At 36.2% G+C, this 20042-nt stretch overlaps 1 protein-coding gene across 1 annotated transcript in view; it reads left to right on the top strand.

Annotated features, from left to right (window-relative positions):
* The window catches only part of LOC135202675 (uncharacterized), a 37051-nt gene that overhangs the window by 12986 nt on the left and 4023 nt on the right, over nt 1-20042 (top strand). The window contains exons 8-11 of the mRNA XM_064232161.1: nt 14464-14555; nt 15163-15443; nt 16811-16889; nt 18870-19447. Coding sequence (XP_064088231.1) covers nt 14464-14555; nt 15163-15443; nt 16811-16889; nt 18870-19447 — 1030 coding nt within the window. The remainder of the gene's footprint in view (nt 1-14463; nt 14556-15162; nt 15444-16810; nt 16890-18869; nt 19448-20042) is intronic.

The following is a 20042-nucleotide window of genomic DNA, read 5'->3' as shown; positions in this document are numbered from 1 at the left end:
TGTCATCCACGTATCTCATCCACAGCATGTTTTTTTGGGTTTTATTGCATTTATTACTGTAGTTTCAAAGTATTCCATGTACAGATTGGCTAAAATAGGACTTAAAGGACTACCCATACTACACCCGAATTTTTGCTTGTAGAATGATTCCCGAATGAAAATACGTATTAGATGCACATAATTCAACTAACTTTATTATTTTGTCAAGTGCCAAAAGGGAAATGATCTGAATAGGGGGATAATTTTTCCCTTAAAAAACTGAAGAACGTCCCTGTACTGGTACTTTTGTGAATAGGGAGTCTACGTCAAGGCTTAAAAGTTTTATGTGTGAAGTGGGTATATGTGCTTCTCTGAATTTGTGACAAAGTCTTCCGAATGTTTGATGTGACTGGGAGAAAAAGTGCCTAAAAAAGGAGAAAGGAGGCAGCTAACCATTTAGAAATTTTGTAATTGAAAGCTCCGGCGCATGAAACGATGGGTCTGAATGGAAGATTGTCTTTGTGAGTTTTGGGAAGACCATAAAAGTAGGGTAATTTAGGATTAATTACTTTTAAATTTCTCTAATAGTTCAGTACTCTTTTTGTCTTGGCCAATTAATCTTACTTTCCGAAAAAATTCTGTGGGAACGTTCTGGAGGGGATTTTTCGTCAGTTTTTCGTAAGTATTTGTGTCGCTAAGGAGCTGGTTGATTTTGTTGAGGTAGAAGTCTTTGTCCATTATTACAATTTTGCCGTCTTTTGTCGGATCTACTTATTATAACATCTAACTTTTTTAGCGAGTGGATGGCTATCATGAATCTGCGGGACGGAACTATTTCTTATGAAGGTCAGTTAAAGCATTTAGTAACACTCCTTTTAAACATATCTCTTCACGGCTGTAGTTTTTGTCGATATGAATTTATCAAAAGCCACTATGAAGTCTAGGTTGTTTTTGCGGTCTGGCATTAGGGCAAAGGATAAGCCTAAATTTAAAACTAAATGTTGATTTACAGTAAGGGGGGTGTTGGATAAGTTTAAAACTTTGTCTTGTTGTTCAAGATTATTCCATGCGCTATTATCTATTAGGTTATTTAACTTGCGTAAAAGTCTGTTGGAATGAGGTCACGCTATTATAGGCAGCAATGTCGGAACAGAATGAAATCAGATACCTGTATACGTGGATCCGTAGTGAGGAGGCGAAGATTAGATGAGTTCCATATATCACTCTGCGTAGCACGAAGATGTCGTTTCTCGTATTGGTGATTCTTTCTTCCAGGAAAATCTGTGTGATAGAGGGAAGGGGTTTGATTGCAGAGTCCATCTCCCGAATCCGTACATTTTGGAAGTACTTGTTCTTTGAGGCATTCTTCCAAAAAGTGTTTTTGGTTTTTCAGCCGGTGTAGTCTGTTCAGTTCTTTTTCAAACTTGCGGAAAACTGGCTTGACTTCTGGAAGTGAGTGAAGAATCGTGGAAAGGCGGTTGAATTCCATATGGGCTGACAATGACGGTAAAAGTCTTCTGTAACAACAGAATTCCATCTAATAAAAGGAGCCCATAAAAACACCAAAATGTAGAGAGAAAAGTACTATATTTCGAAGACTGCTGTCTCTCTCTTCAGGTATATGAATGAGAAAAGTTTACAGAAAAGGTGGTATTTATACGAAGAGATTCGTCCACAAGTAAGCCAATTTAGGTCACCCCCGCTGATAATCTTCCTTTAATCTTCTTAAGCGTTGGTTGAATGAACACTGCGTCGACGATGTCTGATGTTCCAATTCCCTTTTGAGATGTTCATTACCTGCTTCTCTTTTATTAAGGCCGATTCCATCATTTGACTCTTGTACCGGCAGTTGCTGCTATAAATTACACGTGACATATTCAGTTTATTCTATGGTTATGTTCATTTATATGATTGAAAATAGCCGAGTTCTGTTGTCCATACCTAACTGACCGTTTGTGTGTATTAATCTCTGGGGAAGTGATTTACCTGTAAATCCGATGTAAGATTGGTCACAGTCCTGGCATGGGATCTCATATACCCCAGAGTCTTTGGGCGATGTCTTTTGTTGGACGTTTAATCAGGGATTTGGCTAAGTATTTGGGTAGGTAAATGCAAAAGGGGTTGGATTTCCCAAGGGTGTGAGTTACTCTCTTAATCGTCTCCAGGTGGGGAATTTTTATTTTATTGTTGGGGTGTGTCTCTGGTCTTGTCTTTAGGGGGTCGGTAGAAAATTACGTTTGCTTTTTGAATTGCTTTCTCAATTATTATTGGTCAGGATACTTTTGAAAGATGAAAGTTGCTTGCGAATTAGTTTCAAATTCTTTTTCCAGGAAATCTGGGGAACAAATTCGTAAGGCTCTTAGGAATAGGTTGCTGGCTAGACCTATCTTGATAGTATTGTCTTGATAGCTAAAGTAGAAATATATGAAAGTGAGAACGTTGGTTTTCTGTATATGTAAATTTGTATTCTGTCGTGTCTCTGATTATTAAAACATCAAGAAAAGGAATTTTGTTGTCTGTTTCCCATTCAACTTTAAATTTGATGTGCTGGGCACTAATGCGTTTAATTTTGAGAGGAATTCATTAAAATTACCCCACTTATTATCCCAAAATGTTAGTATGTCATCCACGTATCTCATCCACAGCATGTTTTTGGGTTTTATTGCATTTATTACTGTAGTTTCAAAGTATTCCATGTACAGATTGGCTAAAATAGGACTTAAAGGACTACCCATACTACACCCGAATTTTTGCTTGTAGAATGATTCCCCGAATGAAAATACGTTATTAGATGCACATAATTCAACTAACTTTATTATTTTGTCAAGTGCCAAAGGGAAATGATCTGAATAGGGGGATAATTTTTCCCTTAAAAACTGAAGAACGTCCTGTACTGGTACTTTTGTGGATAGGGAGTCTACGTCAAGGCTTAAAAGTTTTATGTTGTGAAGTGGTATATGTGCTTCTCTGAATTTGTGACAAAAGTCTTCCGAATGTTTGATGTGACTTGGGAGAAAAAGTGCCTAAAAAAGAGAAAGGAGGCCAGCTAACCATTTAGAAATTTTGTAATTGAAAGCTCCGGCGCATGAAACGAGGGGTCTTGAATGGAAGATTGTCTTTTGTGAGTTTTGGAAGACCATAAAAAGTAGGGTAATTTAGGATTAATTACTTAAATTTCTCTAATAGTTCAATACTCTTTTTTGTCTTGGCCAATTAATCTTACTTTCCGAAAAAATTCTGTGGGAACGTTCTGGAGGGGATTTTTCGTCAGTTTTTCGTAAGTATTTGTGTCGCTAAGGAGCTGGTTGATTTTGTCGAGGTAGAAGTCTTTGTCCATTATTACAATTTTGCCGTCTTTGTCGGATCTACTTATTATAACATCTAACTTTTTTTAGCGAGTGGATGGCTATCATGAATCTGCGGGGAAACAGGATATTTCTTATGAAGGTCAGTTAAAGCATTTAGTAACACTCCTTTTAAACATATCTCTTCACGGGCTGTAGTTTTTGTCAGATAGAATTTATCAAAAGCCACTATGAAGTCTAGGTTGTTTTTGCGGTCTGGCATTAGGGCAAAGGATAAGCCTAAATAAAACTAAATGTTGATTTACAGTAAGGGGGGTGTTGGATAAGTTTAAAACTTTGTCTTGTTGTTCAAGATTATTCCATGCGCTATTATCTATTAGGTATTTAACTTGCGTAAAAGTCTGTTGGAATGAGTCACGCTATTATAGGCAGCAATGTCGGAACAGAATGAAATCAGATACCTGATTACGTCGGTCCGTAGTGAGGAGGCGAAGATTAGATTGAGTTCCATATATCACTCTGCGTAGCACGAAGATGTCGTTTCTCGTATTGTGTGATTCTTTTTTCCTTTCCAGGCAAAATCTTGTGTGATAGAGGGAAGGGGGTTTGATTGCAGAGTCCATCTCCCGAATCCGTACATTTTTTGGAAGTACTTGTTCTTTGAGGCATTCTTCCAAAAAGTGTTTTTGGTTTTTCAGCCGGTGTAGTCTGTTCAGCTCTTTTTCAAACTTGCGGAAAACTGGCTTGATTCTGGAGTGAGTGAAGAATCGTGGAAAGGCGGTTGAATTCCATAATGGGCTGACAATGACTGGTAAAAGTCTTCTGTAACAACAGAATTCCATCTAATAAAAGGAGCCCATAAAAACACCAAAATGTAGAGAGAAAGTACTATATTTCAGAGACTGCTGTCTCTCTCTTCAGGTATATGAATGAGAAAAGTTTACAGAAAAGGTGGTATTTTATACCAAGAGATTCGTCCACAAGTAGCCAATTAGGTCACCGCTGATAATCTTCCTTTAATCTTCTTAAGCGTTGGTTGAAATGAACACTGCGTCGACGATGTCTGATGTCCAATTCCCTTTTGAGATGTTCATTACCTGCTTCTCTTTTATTAAGGCCGATTCCATCATTTGACTCTTGTACCGGCAGTTGCTGCTATAAATTACACGTGACATATTCCAGTTTATTCTATGGTTATGTTTCATTTATATGATTGAAAATAGCCGAGTTCTGTTGTCCATACCTAACTGACCGTTTGTGTTGTATTAATCTCTGGGAAGTGATTTACCTGTAAATCCGATGTAAGATTGGTCACAGTCCTGGCATGGGATCTCATATACCCCAGAGTCTTGGGCGATGTCTTTTGTTGGACGTTAATCAGGGATTTGGCTAAGGTATTTGGGTAGGTAAATGCAAAAGGGTTGGATTTCCCAAGGGTGTAGTTACTCTCTTAATCGTCTCCAGGTGGGGAATTTTTATTTTATTGTTGGGTGTGTCTCTGGTCTTGTCTTTAGGGGTCGGTAGAAAAATTACGTTTTTGCTTTTGAATTGCTTTCTCAATTATATGGTCAGGATACTTTAAAGATGAAAGTTGCTTGCGAATTAGTTCAAATTCTTTTTCCAGGAAATCTGGGGAACAAATTCGTAAGGCTCTTAGGAATAGGTTGCTGGCTGACCTATCTTGATAGTATTGTCATGATAGCTAAAGTAGTGAATATATGAAAGTGAGAACGTGGTTTTCTGTATATGGTAAATTTTGTATTCTGTCGTGTCTCTGATTATTATTAAAACATCAAGAAAAGGAATTTTGTTGTCTGTTTTCCCATTCAACTTTAAATTTGATGCTGGGCACTAATGCGTTTAATTTTGAGAGGAATTCATTAAAATTACCCCACTTATTATCCCAAAATGTTAGTATGTCATCCACGTATCTCATCCACAGCATGTTTTTGGGTTTTATTGCATTTATTACTGTAGTTTTCAAAGTATTCCATGTACAGATTTGGCTAAAATAGGACTTAAAGGACTACCCATACTACACCCGAATTTTTTGCTTGTAGAATGATTCCCGAATGAAAATACGTTATTAGATGCACATAATTCAACTAACTTTATTATTTTTTCAAGTACCAAAGGGAAATGATCTGAATAGGGGGATAATTTTTCCCTTAAAAACTGAAGAACGTCCTGTACTGGTACTTTTGTGAATAGGGAGTCTACGTCAAGGCTTAAAAGTTTTATGTTGTGAAGTGGTATATGTGCTTCTCTGATTTGTGACAAAAGTCTTCCGAATGTTTGATGTGAACTGGGAGAAAAAGTGCCTAAAAAAGGAGAAAGGAGGCCAGCTAACCATTTAGAATTTGTAATTGAAAGCTCCGGCGCATGAAACGATGGGTCTGAATGGAAGATTGTCTTTGTGAGTTTGGGAAGACCATAAAAAGTAGGGTAATTTAGGATTAATTACTTTAAATTTCTCTAATAGTTCAATACTCTTTTTGTCTTGGCCAATTAATCTTACTTTCCGAAAAAATTCTGTGGGAAACGTTCTGGAGGGGATTTTTCGTCAGTTTTTCGTAAGTATTTGTGTCGCTAAGGAGCTGGTTGATTTGTCGAGGTAGAAGTCTTTGTCCATTATTACAATTTTGCCGTCTTTGTCGGATCTACTTATTATAACATCTAACTTTTTTAGCGAGTGGATGGCTATCATGAATCTGCGGGGAACAGGATATTTCTTATGAAGGTCAGTAAAGCATTTAGTAACACTCCTTTTAAACATATCTCTTCACGGCTGTAGTTTTTGTCAGATATGAATTTATCAAAAGCCACTATGAAGTCTAGGTTGTTTTTGCGGTCTGGCATAAGGGCAAAGGATAAGCCTAAATTTAAAACTAAATGTTGATTTACGTAAGGGGGGTGTTGGATAAGTTTAAAAACTTTGTCTTGTTGTTCAAGATTATTCCATGCGCTATTATCTATTAGGTTATTTAACTTGCGTAAAAGTCTGTTGGAATGAGTCACGCTTTATAGGCAGCAATGTCGGAAACAAGAATGAAATCAGATACCTGTATACGTGGTCCGTAGTGAGGAGGCGAAGATTAGATTGAGTTCCATATATCACTCTGCGTAGCACGAAGATGTCGTTTCTCGTATTGGTGATTCTTTCTTCCAGGAAAATCTTGTGTGATAGAGGGAAGGGGTTTGATTGCAGAGTCGCATCTCCCGAATCCGTACATTTTTGGAAGTACTTGTTCTTTGAGGCATTCTTCCAAAAAGTTGGTTTTGGTTTTTCAGCCGGTGTAGTCTGTTCAGTTCTTTTTCAAACTTGCGGAAAACTGGCTTGACTTCTGGAAGTGAGTGAAGAATCGTGGAAAGGCGGTTGAATTCCATAATGGGCTGACAATGACTGGTAAAAGTCTTCTGTAACAACAGAATTCCATCTAATAAAAGGAGCCCATAAAAACACCAAAATGTAGAGAGAAAAGTACTATATTTCAGAGACTGCTGTCTCTCTCTTCAGGTATATGAATGAGAAAAGTTTACAGAAAAGGTGGTATTTATACCAAGAGATTCGTCCACAAGTAGCCAATCTTTTAGGTCACCCCCGCTGATAATCTTCCTTTAATCTTCTTAAGCGTTGGTTGAATGAACACTGCGTCGACGATGTCTGATGTCCAATTCCCTTTTGAGATGTTCATTACCTGCTTCTCTTTTATTAGGCCGATTCCATCATTTGACTCTTGTACCGGCAGTTGCTGCTATAAATTACACGTGACATATTCCAGTTTATTCTATGGTTATGTTCATTTATATGATTGAAAATAGCCGAGTTCTGTTGTCCATACCTAACTGACCGTTTGTGTGGTATTAATCTCTGGGGAAGTGATTTACCTGTTAAAATCCGAGTGTAAGATTGGTCACAGTCCTGGCATGGGAATCTCATATACCCCAGAGTCTTTGGGCGATGTCTTTTGTTGGACGTTAATCAGGGATTTGGCTAAGGTATTTGGTAGGTAAATGCAAAAGGGTTGGATTTCCCAAGGGTGTGAGTTTACTCTCTTAATCGTCTCCAGGTGGGGAATTTTTATTTTATTGTTGGGTGTGTCTCTGGTCTTGTCTTTAGGGGGTCGGTAGAAAATTACGTTTGCTTTTTGAATTGCTTTCTCAATTATATGGTCAGGATACTTTAAAAGATGAAAGTTGCTTGCGAATTAGTTCAAATTCTTTTTCCAGGAAATCTGGGGAACAAATTCGTAAGGCTCTTAGGAATAGGTTGCTGGCTAGACCTATCTTGATAGTATTGTCATGATAGCTAAAGTAGTGAATATATGAAAGTGAGCGTTTGGTTTTCTGTATATGGTAAATTGTATTCTGTCGTGTCTCTGATTATTAAAACATCAAGAAAAGGAATTTTGTTGTCTGTTTCCCATTCAACTTTAAATTTGATGCTGGGCACTAATGCGTTTAATTTTGAGAGGAATTCATTAAAATTACCCCACTTATTATCCCAAAATGTTAGTATGTCATCCACGTATCTCATCCACAGCATGTTTTTGGGTTTTATTGCATTTATTACTGTAGTTTCAAAGTATTCCATGTACAGATTGGCTAAAATAGGACTTAAAGGACTACCCATACTACACCCGAATTTTTGCTTGTAGAATGATTCCCCGAATGAAAATACGTTATTAGATGCACATAATTCAACTAACTTTATTATTTTGTCAAGTGCCAAAGGGAAATGATCTGAATAGGGGGATAATTTTTCCCTTAAAAACTGAAGAACGTCCTGTACTGGTACTTTTGTGAATAGGGAGTCTACGTCAAGGCTTAAAAGTTTTATGTTGTGAAGTGGTATATGTGCTTCTCTGAATTTGTGACAAAAGTCTTCCGAATGTTGATGTGACTGGAGAAAAAGTGCCTAAAAAAGGAGAAAGGGAGGCCAGCTAACCATTTAGAAATTTTGTAATTGAAAGCTCCGGCGCATGAAACGATGGGTCTGAATGGAAGATTGTCTTTGTGAGTTTTGGGAAGACCATAAAAGTAGGGTAATTTAGGATTAATTACTTTAAATTTCTCTAATAGTTCAAGACAAAAAGAGTATTGAACTATTAGAGAAATTTAAAGTAATTAATCCTAAATTACCCTACTTTTATGGTCTTCCCAAAACTCACAAAGACAATCTTCCATTCAGACCCATCGTTTCATGCGCCGGAGCTTTCAATTACAAAATTTCTAAATGGTTAGCTGGCCTCCTTTCTCCTTTTTTAGGCACTTTTTCTCCCAGTCACATCAAACATTCGGAAGACTTTTGTCACAAATTCAGAGAAGCACATATACCACTTCACAACTAAAACTTTTAAGCCTTGACGTAGACTCCCTATTCACAAAAGTACCAGTACAGGACGTTCTTCAGTTTTTAAGGGAAAAATTATCCCCCTATTCAGATCATTTCCCTTTGGCACTTGACAAAATAATAAAGTTAGTTGAATTATGTGCATCTAATAACGTATTTTCATTCGGGGAATCATTCTACAAGCAAAAATTCGGGTGTAGTATGGGTAGTCCTTTAAGTCCTATATTTTAGCCAATCTGTACATGGAATACTTTGAAACTACAGTAATAAATGCAATAAAACCCAAAAACATGCTGTGGGATGAGATACGTGGATGACATACTAACATTTTTTTGTTATAATCAAGTGGGGTAATTTTAATGAATTCCTCTCAAAATTAAACGCATTAGTGCCCAGCATCAAATTTGAAAGTTGAATGGGAAAACAGCAACAAAATTCCTTTTCTTGATGTTTTAATAATCAGAGACACGACAGAATACAAATTTTACCATATACAGAAAACCAACGTTCACTTTCATATATTCATACTTTAGCTATCAAGACAATACTATCAAGATAGGTCTAGCCAGCACCTATTCCTAAGAGCCTTACGAATTTGTTCCCCAGATTTCCTGGAAAAAGAATTTGAACTAATTCGCAAGCAACTTTCATCTTTAAAGTATCCTGACCGCATATATTGAGAAGCAATTCAAAGCAAACGTAATTTTCTACCGACCCCTAAAGACAAGACCAGAGACACCCAACAATAAAATAAAAATTCCCCACCTGGAGACGATTAAGAGAGTAACTCACACCCTTGGGAAATCCAACCCTTTTGCATTACCTACCCAAATACCTTAGCCAAATCCCTGATTAACGTCCAACAAAAGACATCGCCCAAAGACTCTGGGGTATATGAGATCCCATGCCAGGACTGTGACCAATCTTACATTGGATTTACAGGTAAATCACTTCCCCCAGAGATTAATACAACACAAACGGTCAGTTAGGTATGGACAACAGAACTCGGCTATTTCAATCATATAAATGAACATAACCATAGAATAAACTGGAATATGTCACCGTGTAATTTATAGCAGCAACTGCCGGTACAAGAGTCAAATGATGGAATCGGCCTTAATAAAAGAGGAAGCATGTAATGACATCTCAAAAGGGAATTGGACATCAGACATCGTCGACGCAGTGTTCATTCAACAACGCTTAAGAAGATTAAAGGAAGATTATCAGCGGGGGTGGACCTAAATTGGCTTACTTGTGGACGAATCTCTTGGTATAAATACCACTTTTCTGTAAACTTTTCTCATTCATATACCTGAAGAGAGAGACAGCAGTCTCTGAAAATATAGTACTTTTCCTCTCTACATTTTGGTGTTTTTATGGGCTCCTTTTATTATATATATATATATATATATATATATATATATATATATATATATATATATATATATATATATATATATAATATATATATATATATATATATATATATATATATATATATATATATATATATATATATATATATATATATATATATATATATATATATTATATACATAAGGGCCGGAGCTGGAGCTCAAAGAAGATATATCTGAAGGAAGTAGTAGGGAAAGGCATCCTCATCTTTCAATAGTTTATTCATGCCGACGTTTCGCGACGAATTCCAGGTCGCATTTTCAAGGCTAAAAATATATATAAGTTTACGAACATTATAATTGATCTAATTTAATTTACATTAAAAATGTCATGGCAACAGCTCTCTACAGTAAAAAGTAGAAAGTTTAAAGGTAAAAGGTAAAAGTTAAAAGTTAAAAGTTAAAAGTTAAAAGTTAAAAGTTAAAATTGAACAGCACCTTCAAAGTCAGACATATTAAAAGTACAGGACTTCACTAAAATTTCAGAAACACCTACCTATACAAAAGAAAGAGTAAAACTGACACAATATAGGTAAAAATACAGTGAGGCAGACCAGCTGCCCAAACTAGGCTATGAACAATTTTACAGAGGACGTTTGGGTATTTAACGACGGTACAGTCTTTTTAATAATGATAGATTCTAAAATTGTCAGGTTGTTGTTGTTCCGCAGTTGGCCCAAGATGAGAAAAATCCTTGCTGTCAATATATGTTTTACATGTTTTTGAGTGATTCCGTATTGGATTGTTCTGGATTTGATAACCTACTACCTGTTCTATGGCTTATGCCCCTGTGGGAATCAATTCGAACCTTCAACAGCCTCCTCGTGCATCCCACGTATGTCCCGTGATCACATCTCGGGCAAGTATATTTATATACGACGCTGGACGAAAGCAGAGGACTGAGTCGGTCTTTGACTCTAAACAGCGATCCAATGGTTAAGGGATTTTTGGGGATAATTTTCTTTTTTCAAGTCCACAGCCGGAAACCTCTTTTGAATAGTGGATGTGCATGTTCTCCTAAAGGTATCATCATGCAAGAAAGGGAAACTTGCAAACATCTTTAGTCTCGATACAGTAGATACCGGTGTTGAATGCACCATTTTCTCTGTCAGCAGTTTGTTTAGAGATCTGAAAAAAGTCGTGAAGGAAAACAATTATTATTAAAATATTTCACCCAGAAAGGATATTTCGTCGTGAAAGCTTATCCAGTTTGATGAGTGAGTATAAGCTCTATGGAGGAGGGTTAAAATAGAGTTCCGTTTAAAATTAAAGAAACACGAACTATAAAAATTCATTCCCAAACCAGTAAATGTGTTTTTTCTATACACGCCTGTGTAAAAGCCTGAGTCATCTCTGGAAACAATAAGATCAAGGAAGGGAAGCCTGTTATTTACCTCTTTCTCCATAGTAAACCTTATGTTTGGATGTTGTCGGTTGAACTTAGCCAAATTTCTTGTTCCCTTGTTAGAGCCCTTAACAAAAAACAATCTTTTGATAACCAATTCCACCAAGTTCAAAGAGGACATTCTCAGAACAGGACTCAGATTTTATATGGTAAGCTTAGATGTTGAATCCTGTTGTTTACTAAACGTCCCGGGTAGGAGAAACTATTGAAATAATATTAGACAAACTTTTTCCTGATCAAGATGCAATCTTTAATAATTTTAGTAGAGCGTTTTTTAAACAACTTTTAGAACTGGCCGTGCTGGACACGCCCTTTGTTTTCAATGGCATTTTATATAAGCAGACTGAAGGGATGGCCATGGGATCACCATTGGGTCCAATTTTTGCTAACATCTTTATGGGCTCCCTGGAGGAGCGTATAATGGATGAATGTCCCATTAGGTTCCTTCCCCTATTTTATCGGAGATTCGTTGACGACACGTTCGCCTTGTTTCGGTATGAATGCCTTGCAGAGTCCTTTCTGGAGTTCGTCAACCGACAACATCCAAACATAAGGTTTACTATGGAGAAAGAGGTAAATACAGGCTTCCCTTCCTTGATCTTATTGTTTCCAGAGATGACTCAGGCTTTTTACACAGGCGTGTATAGAAAAAACACATTTACTGGTTTGGGAATGAATTTTATAGTTCGTGTTTTCTTTAATTTTAAACGGAACTCTATTTTAACCCTCCTCCATAGAGCTTATACTCACTCATCAAACTGGATAAGCTTTCACGACGAAATATCCTTTCTGGTGAAATATTTTAATAATAATTGTTTTCCTTCACGACTTTTTTTCAGATCTCTAAACAAACTGCTGACAGAGAAAATGGTGCATTCAACACCGGTATCTACTGTATCGAGACTAAAGATGTTTGCAAGTTTCCCTTTCTTGCATGATGATACCTTTAGGAGAACATGCACATCCACTATTCAAAAGAGGTTTCCGGCTGTGGACTTGAAAAAAGAAAATTATCCCCAAAAATCCCTTAACCATTGGATCGCTGTTTAGAGTCAAAGACCGACTCAGTCCTCTGCTTTCGTCCAGCGTCGTATATAAATATACTTGCCCGAGATGTGATCACGGGACATACGTGGGATGCACGAGGAGGCTGTTGAAGGTTCGAATTGATTCCCCACAGGGGCATAAGCCATAGGAACAGGTAGTAGGTTATCAAATCCAGAACAATCCAATATACGGAATCACTCAAAAACATGTAAAACATATATTGACAGCAAGGATTTTCTATCTTGGGCCAACTGCGGACAACAACAACCTGACAATTTTAGAATCTATCATTATTTAAAAAAGACTGTACCGTCGTTAAATACCCAAACGTCCTCTGTAAAATTGTTCATAGCTTAGTTTGGGCAGCTGGTCTGCCTCACTGTATTTTTACCTATATTGTGTCAGTTTTTACTCTTTCTTTTGTATAGGTAGGTGTTTCTGAAATTTTAGTGAAGTCCTGTACTTTTAATATGTCTGACTTTAATTGAAGGTGCTGTTCAATTTTAACTTTTAACTTTTAACTTTTAACTTTTAAAACCTTTTAACTTTTAACTTTAAACTTTTAACTTTTAACTTTTACCTTTTACCTTTTACCTTTTAACTTTCTACTTTTTACTGTATTGAGAGCTGGTTGCCATGACATTTTTAATGTAAATTAAATTAAGATCACTTATTAATGTTCGTAAACTTATATATATTTTTAGCCTTGAAAATGCGACCTGGAATTCGTCGCGAAATGTCGGCATGAATAAACTGTTGAAAGATGAGGATGCCTTTCCCTACTACTTCCTTCGGAATATATATATATATATATATATATATATATATATATATATATATATATATATATATATAGTATACGTATAGTATATATAACAGTGTTCCCTTGTATGGGGGGGATGCGTACCAGAGCCCCCACAAATAGCTAGGATCCGCGAATAGTTGAAGCCCCTATAAAAACGCTTAAAACTGCCAATTTTGTTCGTTAAAACTTAAGAAAAACTCACTGAAAATGATTATACCTGTTTTTTAAATAGTTTTATCACAGAAAGTGTATTTTATGATGAAATTCTTAAGAATGAAACAGGAATATGTGAATTTTTTCTCATAGAAAAATACCGCAAATATGTGAATTTTCCGCAAATAATGGGTAGATATGGTCTATAGAGAAATCCTCGAATACACGAGTTTACGAATGCCGAGAGCGTGAATGCGTGGGGTCCACTGTATTTTATGTATATATAAGATTTTATATTATATATATATATATTATATATATATATATAAATATATATATACATATATCCAGTGGACCCCACGCATTCACGCTCTCGGCATTCGTAAACTCATGTATTCGAGGATTTCTCTATAGACCATATCTACCCATTATTTGCGGAAAATTCACATATTTGCGGTATTTTTCTATGAGAAAAATTCGCATATTCCTGTTTTATTCTTATAAATTTCATCATAAAATACACTTTCTGTGATAAAACTATTAAAAAACAGGTATAATAATTTTCAGTGAGTTTTTCTTAAGTTTTAACGAACAAAATTGGCAGTTCTAAGCGTTTTTATAGGGGCTTCAACTATTCGCGGATCCTAGCTATTTGTGGGGGCTCTGGTACGCATCCCCCCCATAAGGGAACACTATATATATATATATATATATATATATATATATATATATATATATATACATAATATATATATATATATATATATATATATATATATATATATATATATATATATATATATATATATATATATATATCTATATATATATATACACATAGTATATATATATACCATCATATATATATATATATATATATATATATATATCTATATATATATATATATATATATATATATATATATATATATATATATATAATGTATCCCTTCTACCTACTAACTTTCATGTCTTAGTTCATCAAGTATTGTGCTTTTCAGAGTCAGACGTTACTTGAAAGAGCAACGACGTACAATGCGCCGCCACGTCATGGAGGAACGACTTGCCACGCAGAGACGAGGAAGGCAGGAAGGTCAGTGTAGATAAATCCCATCATCATCTTTCTAGTTTCTATCATCAAAAAGTTGTATCCAGGTGTATCTGCGGTTGTTTTTGCAGCGGGTTTTACCCCTAGTTTTCTCTGTTATTGTGTTTGCAGTGGATTTTAAACATAGTTGTCTCTAGTTGTTTTTGTAGTCGATTTTACCCCTATTTGTCTCTGTAATTGTTTTTGCAGTGGATGTTGCCCCCAGTTGTGTCTGTGTTTATGTAGTGGATTTTAACCATATTGGTCTCTGTAGTTGTTTTTATAGTGAATTTTACTCCTAGTTGTCTCTTGAGTTGTTTTTGCAGTGGGTGTTGCACCTAGTTGTCTCTGTAGATGTTTATGCAGTGGATTGTAGATGTTAAGCAGCGGATTGTAACCAAAGTTGTCTCTGTAGTTGTTTTTGCAGTGCATTTTGCCCCCTAATTTATTCTCTGAATATTTTTGCAGTAGATTTTAATCATAGTTGATTCTGTAGATGTTTTTGCAGTGGATTTTAACCATACTTGTCTCTGTAGTTTGTTTTTAAGTGGATAATAATAATAATAATAATAATAATAATAATATTAATAATGAGGCGTCATCACCTTTCCAGTGGCACTGACAACCATGTTAGCATCAAGGCTGCAGAATGTTGGCACATGCGCTCATCAAATGCATCAGTGTCCTCCAACTCCTAGGGACGACCCCAAGGACTTTCCCAGTTGGAGGAGCCAAGATGTTTCTAAGAGGGAAGTGGCCTTTCGTACGACGAGCACCAAGCAACGTGGGCATCACATTTATCACGCGTGCCCTCCTGCCATGCCCACAAAAGCGCCCCCACCACCTCCTGTAATGCAGAATCAACGGATGGGTAACAGCCCTCGTCGGCAGACGGTGAGGATGAACTTGGCATTGTGGGAGGTGCTGGGGAGGGGGAGGTATTGTCACTTTATTGAATTTCTCAGGACCTGTGAGGACTTCCGGGTGGGGATATTTCGGAAAGAGGGGTATCTGAGGTAGGAGAATTTTTGGCCTATATCTGCAGTATGAATGATTTCAGTTGCCGTCAGTGAAACACAAAAAACGTTTTGACAGTCATTAGGTTCCCTTTTTCTGTGAAGTTTTCATTATACGTCCGTAAGGATTCACATCAGAAAGAATACGAAATTAAATGTATTAGTCTTTAGTCTATTTTTACCAGTGATGTAAGTGAATCTTTCTAATTTATTAATATGGTACACGATAACAAAAGTTACTATAGTAGATTCACATCAACTGTGCATTTTGATGTCTAGGCCAGTCCCTTACGACACTCCTGATTGGCTGTTGATAAGCCAATCACAGGGCTGGAAACTCTCAGCCTCTCTGGAGAGTTCACATGGGTAGGATCTATGTTCAACCTCTCCTGAGGGATACATCTTACAAAAGTATCCCCCAAGAGAGGTGGAACATACATCCTGCCTATGTGAACTCTCGAGAGAGGCTGAGAGTTTCCAGTCCTGTGATTGGCTTATCAACAGCCAATCAGGAGCGTCGTAAGGGACTGGCCTAGACATCAAATGCACGGCTGATATGAATTTACTATAGTAGAATCATTACCTCAGGTTAACATGAACTCTTGTATCATCTTTCAGTTTTGTTGTCCCCTTTTAATGCATAAATGCATTCTGATTTGTAAAGCCTTTTAAACCATTCTGCGTTTTACAATAGAAGAAGCTGATTCTTATTTAGGTAGGTATTTTTTAACTTAATTTCAGGGGAAATAATGTACGGGACTGACTGAAGATATTTGGCTTGATAGATGTAGTTTTTTTTTCCTTTCAGAGGTATATCAAATGAAGCAGAGGTATATCAAATGAAGCAAGGTTTTTTACATTTTTTCTTCTTGTTCCCCTAAATTTGAATGGTTTACTGAAATGTAGGTTTAGTGAGTTTTTAAATATGTACAGGAAAGTTTTATATTTTAAAAATCAGAATCGACCTTAATTTCTGCAACGTTCAATGAAGTCCTTTTAGTAGTAAATTTATTCATACGAGTATTTAATGATTTCTTCCATAAGTATATTTCCATGTTAGTTTATGTTTATCTAGAATGAATTGTATTCACAATCAACTATCATTTTTTTAAAATTTAGTTTGCAGTATCACAGTAAGTCAAACGCAACTTTATATTTATTCACTATATTTACTTTCCTTACAGAAGCATTTGTAGTGATTTTGTAAAAGCTTCCTTCCAATTTTGTAACTTCTTTTCTCATCAGTTTAGTCCCGAGAGTTGTGACGAACCCGATTACATGGAACCGGAAATGATGCACAAATCTCTCCTTTATTTACATCCAGGTAAGTCGAGTACTTGAGGAAAATATTTGAAATTTTGAGTACTTGTGGAAAAGATTTGAAATTTTGAGTACTCGTGGAAAAGATTTGAAATTGGGAGTTCTTAAGGTTGAAATTTTGAGTACATAAGGAAAATACTTGGAATTTTGAGTACTTAAGGAAAATATTTGAGATTGGGAGTAGTTAAGGAAACCTTTTGAAATCTGTAGTACGTACTTAAGGAAAATATTTGAAATTGGGAGTTCGTAAGGAAAATATTTGAAATTGGGAGTTCTTAAGGAAAATATTTGAAATTGGGAGTTCTTAAGGAAAATATTTGAAACTGGGAGTACTTATGGAAAATATTTGAAATTGGGAGTTCTTAAGGAAAATATTTGAAATTGGGAGTTCTTAAGGAAAATATTTGAAATTGGGAGTACTTAAGGAAAATATTTGAAACTGGGAGTACTTATGGAAAATATTTGAAACTGGGAGTACTTATGGAAAATATTTGAAATGGGGAGTTCTTAAGGAAACTATTTGAAATTTGAGTACCTCAGGAAAATATCTGAAATTGGGGTTCTTAAGGAAAATATCTGAAATCTGGAGTACTTGGGGAATATATTTGAAATTTTGAGACATTATTATTTGCGTAATTATTTACACTGGTGGTTAATTTAATAAAAGTGAAAATTGAAGCTTTGGAATTTATCCTGCTCCCTTTTCCGTACACTCTTAATGCTCTTAGTGCTTTTAAGAAACATGTTTACCTTCCTCAAGACACAATTGGTCAGTGCTGTTCTGTTGCTTGTTTTATTCAGGCTTGGGGTGTAAAAGGGCATTGATTACTTACATATAAACATTCTTAGATTCATTGTAAAAGGACATTGGTTACTCATATTTAAACATTGGATGCTTCATTGTAAAAGGGCATTGGTTACTTATCTGTAAACATTGGTTGCTTCATTGTAAAAGGACATTGGTTACTTATATGTAAACATTGGTTGTTTCATTGTAAAAGGACATTGGTTACTTATATGTAAACATTGGATGCTTCATTGTAAAAGGGGCATTGGTTACTTATATGTAAACATTGGTTGCTTCATTGTAAAAGGACATTGGTTACTTATATGTAAACATTGGTTGTTTCATTGTAAAAGGACATTGGTTACTTATATGTAAACATTGGTTGTTTCATTGTAAAAGGACATTGATTACTTATATGTATTTGTTGTTTCATTGTAAAAGGACATTGGTTACTTATATGTAAACATTGGTTGTTTCATTGTAAAAGGACATTGGTTACTTATATGTAAACATTGGTTGCTTCATTGTAAAAGGGGCATTGGTTACTTATATGTAAACATTCGTAGCTCCATTGTAAAATGGCGTTGGTTACTTATATGTAAACATTGGTTGCTTCATTGTAAAAGGGCATTGCTTACTCATATTTAAACGTTGGTAATTTCATTGTTAAAGGGCATTGCTTACTCATTTAAACGTTGGTAACTTCATTGTAAAAGGTCATTGCTGTTATATGTAAACATTGGTTACTTTATTGTAAAATGGCACTGGTTACTTATATGTAAATAATCTTTGCTTCATTGTACTTACATACGACAAACTTCCTCAATTTCTCTTCAGGTTTAGTAATCTTGGTTGCCGCTCATAATGTGCTACAATCTCCCCCCACTGTCTCATTATGTCTTATAATCTTTGTCCCTTGTCTCATTATTTACCATTATCTGCTTCTACATGTAAAGCTGTGTGTCGCTGGAAAAGAAAAAGTAGCACGGTTGGTTTTTTATTTCAATAAATGAGATTTTATTTCAAGTTCATTTCCTATATCATCAAACATTACCTATGAAGAATTTGATTGAGAATAAATGTCCTTTATACAGTTTATTTTACTTACTCTCATTTTCAGGAAAGTTAAATACCCTTTCAGGTAATTCTTGCTTGTGACTTGTGTTTTGTTTTTCATCTATTTGTTTTCCGTACCAGATAATCTGGACAACAACAGAATCAACAGAAGCAGGAGCTGCAGCAACAACAAAATCACCAACAACGGAGGGATACAAAATGCTCTCACTCGACCGAGACTGTCCAGCCACGCAAGTGCCACTCCGGCCCTTCGGACATCCCAGAACCAGGGTCATTCTCAAGGAACCCCCACCAACAACCTGGGCATCAGCATAAAACGCCCCAACAGACTGCCGAAGGTGTCTCTCAGCGCCCACAACGTGACCTCTTGCGACCTCAACCTGTGGCCGAGCACGTCTTCTCTCGCCCCTTCCAACAAGACAGTCCCCCTGACGCCTTCAGAAGAAGAGAAGACGACGATGCACTGCAATTTCCCACTGAAATCCTGGAATACGTCGTCCACAATCGATAGCTTTTCGTTCCAGAGTGGCACACTCTCGCCCTTTCCAGGGCGCACTCCAGACATTTGCCAGTCCAGGCTGAGTCAGTTGTCCATGTGCGTCCTGTCTAATTTGACGCAGTCACAGCGGTCGATCTCGACCTCCAGCGACAACGAAAACAGGTGCTGGGACCAGTCGCGGAGTCTGACTCGGGATAAGGTAAGGTTCAGTGGCGGTTTTGTTCCATTGTCACGCCGGTCGCCTTTGCTGTATATTTCAGAGAGATGTGTTTTAAAAATGAATCCTTCCTTGTGACCCTCGATGTTTTTAAAAGGATCATCTTCAAACATTACTAAAGTAATCTTCAGTTTCAGAGATACACATAACACTTAAATCTTTCGAGCAAAGGTGTATATTGCCTGTTAATATTCGTCTGGATCCATTTTCACGAAGAATTTATAGTGAGTATGGAGAGCGTAATGTCTATAGAAATATCCAAAGTAACGACTGAAACTTGTTAGGTAATGCGCCCAAAGTCTCACTGAATCCCTTTTGTGGTTTACCCATATTTGAAATTAACTTTTGTTTCATAATAACGCCGTACGTTGGTCAAGCGTTTGGGTGACCACACTGATGACTTATATTCCAGCTTGTTTGGGTTGACACATTTCTCAGATAGGTCCTGTTTGTGCAACAAAGCAATCTAAGCTACAAAGAAGGATGAATGAATATATATATATATATGTATATATATATATAGATATATATATATATATATATATATATATATATATATATCTATATATCTATATCT

Source organism: Macrobrachium nipponense, chromosome 33, assembly GCF_015104395.2.
Source record: "Macrobrachium nipponense isolate FS-2020 chromosome 33, ASM1510439v2, whole genome shotgun sequence".
NCBI classification, from domain to species: Eukaryota; Metazoa; Arthropoda; class Malacostraca; order Decapoda; family Palaemonidae; genus Macrobrachium; species Macrobrachium nipponense.
The sequence above is the reverse complement of the archived record's forward strand: the minus strand, read 5'-3'. Positions and strand labels throughout refer to the sequence as shown.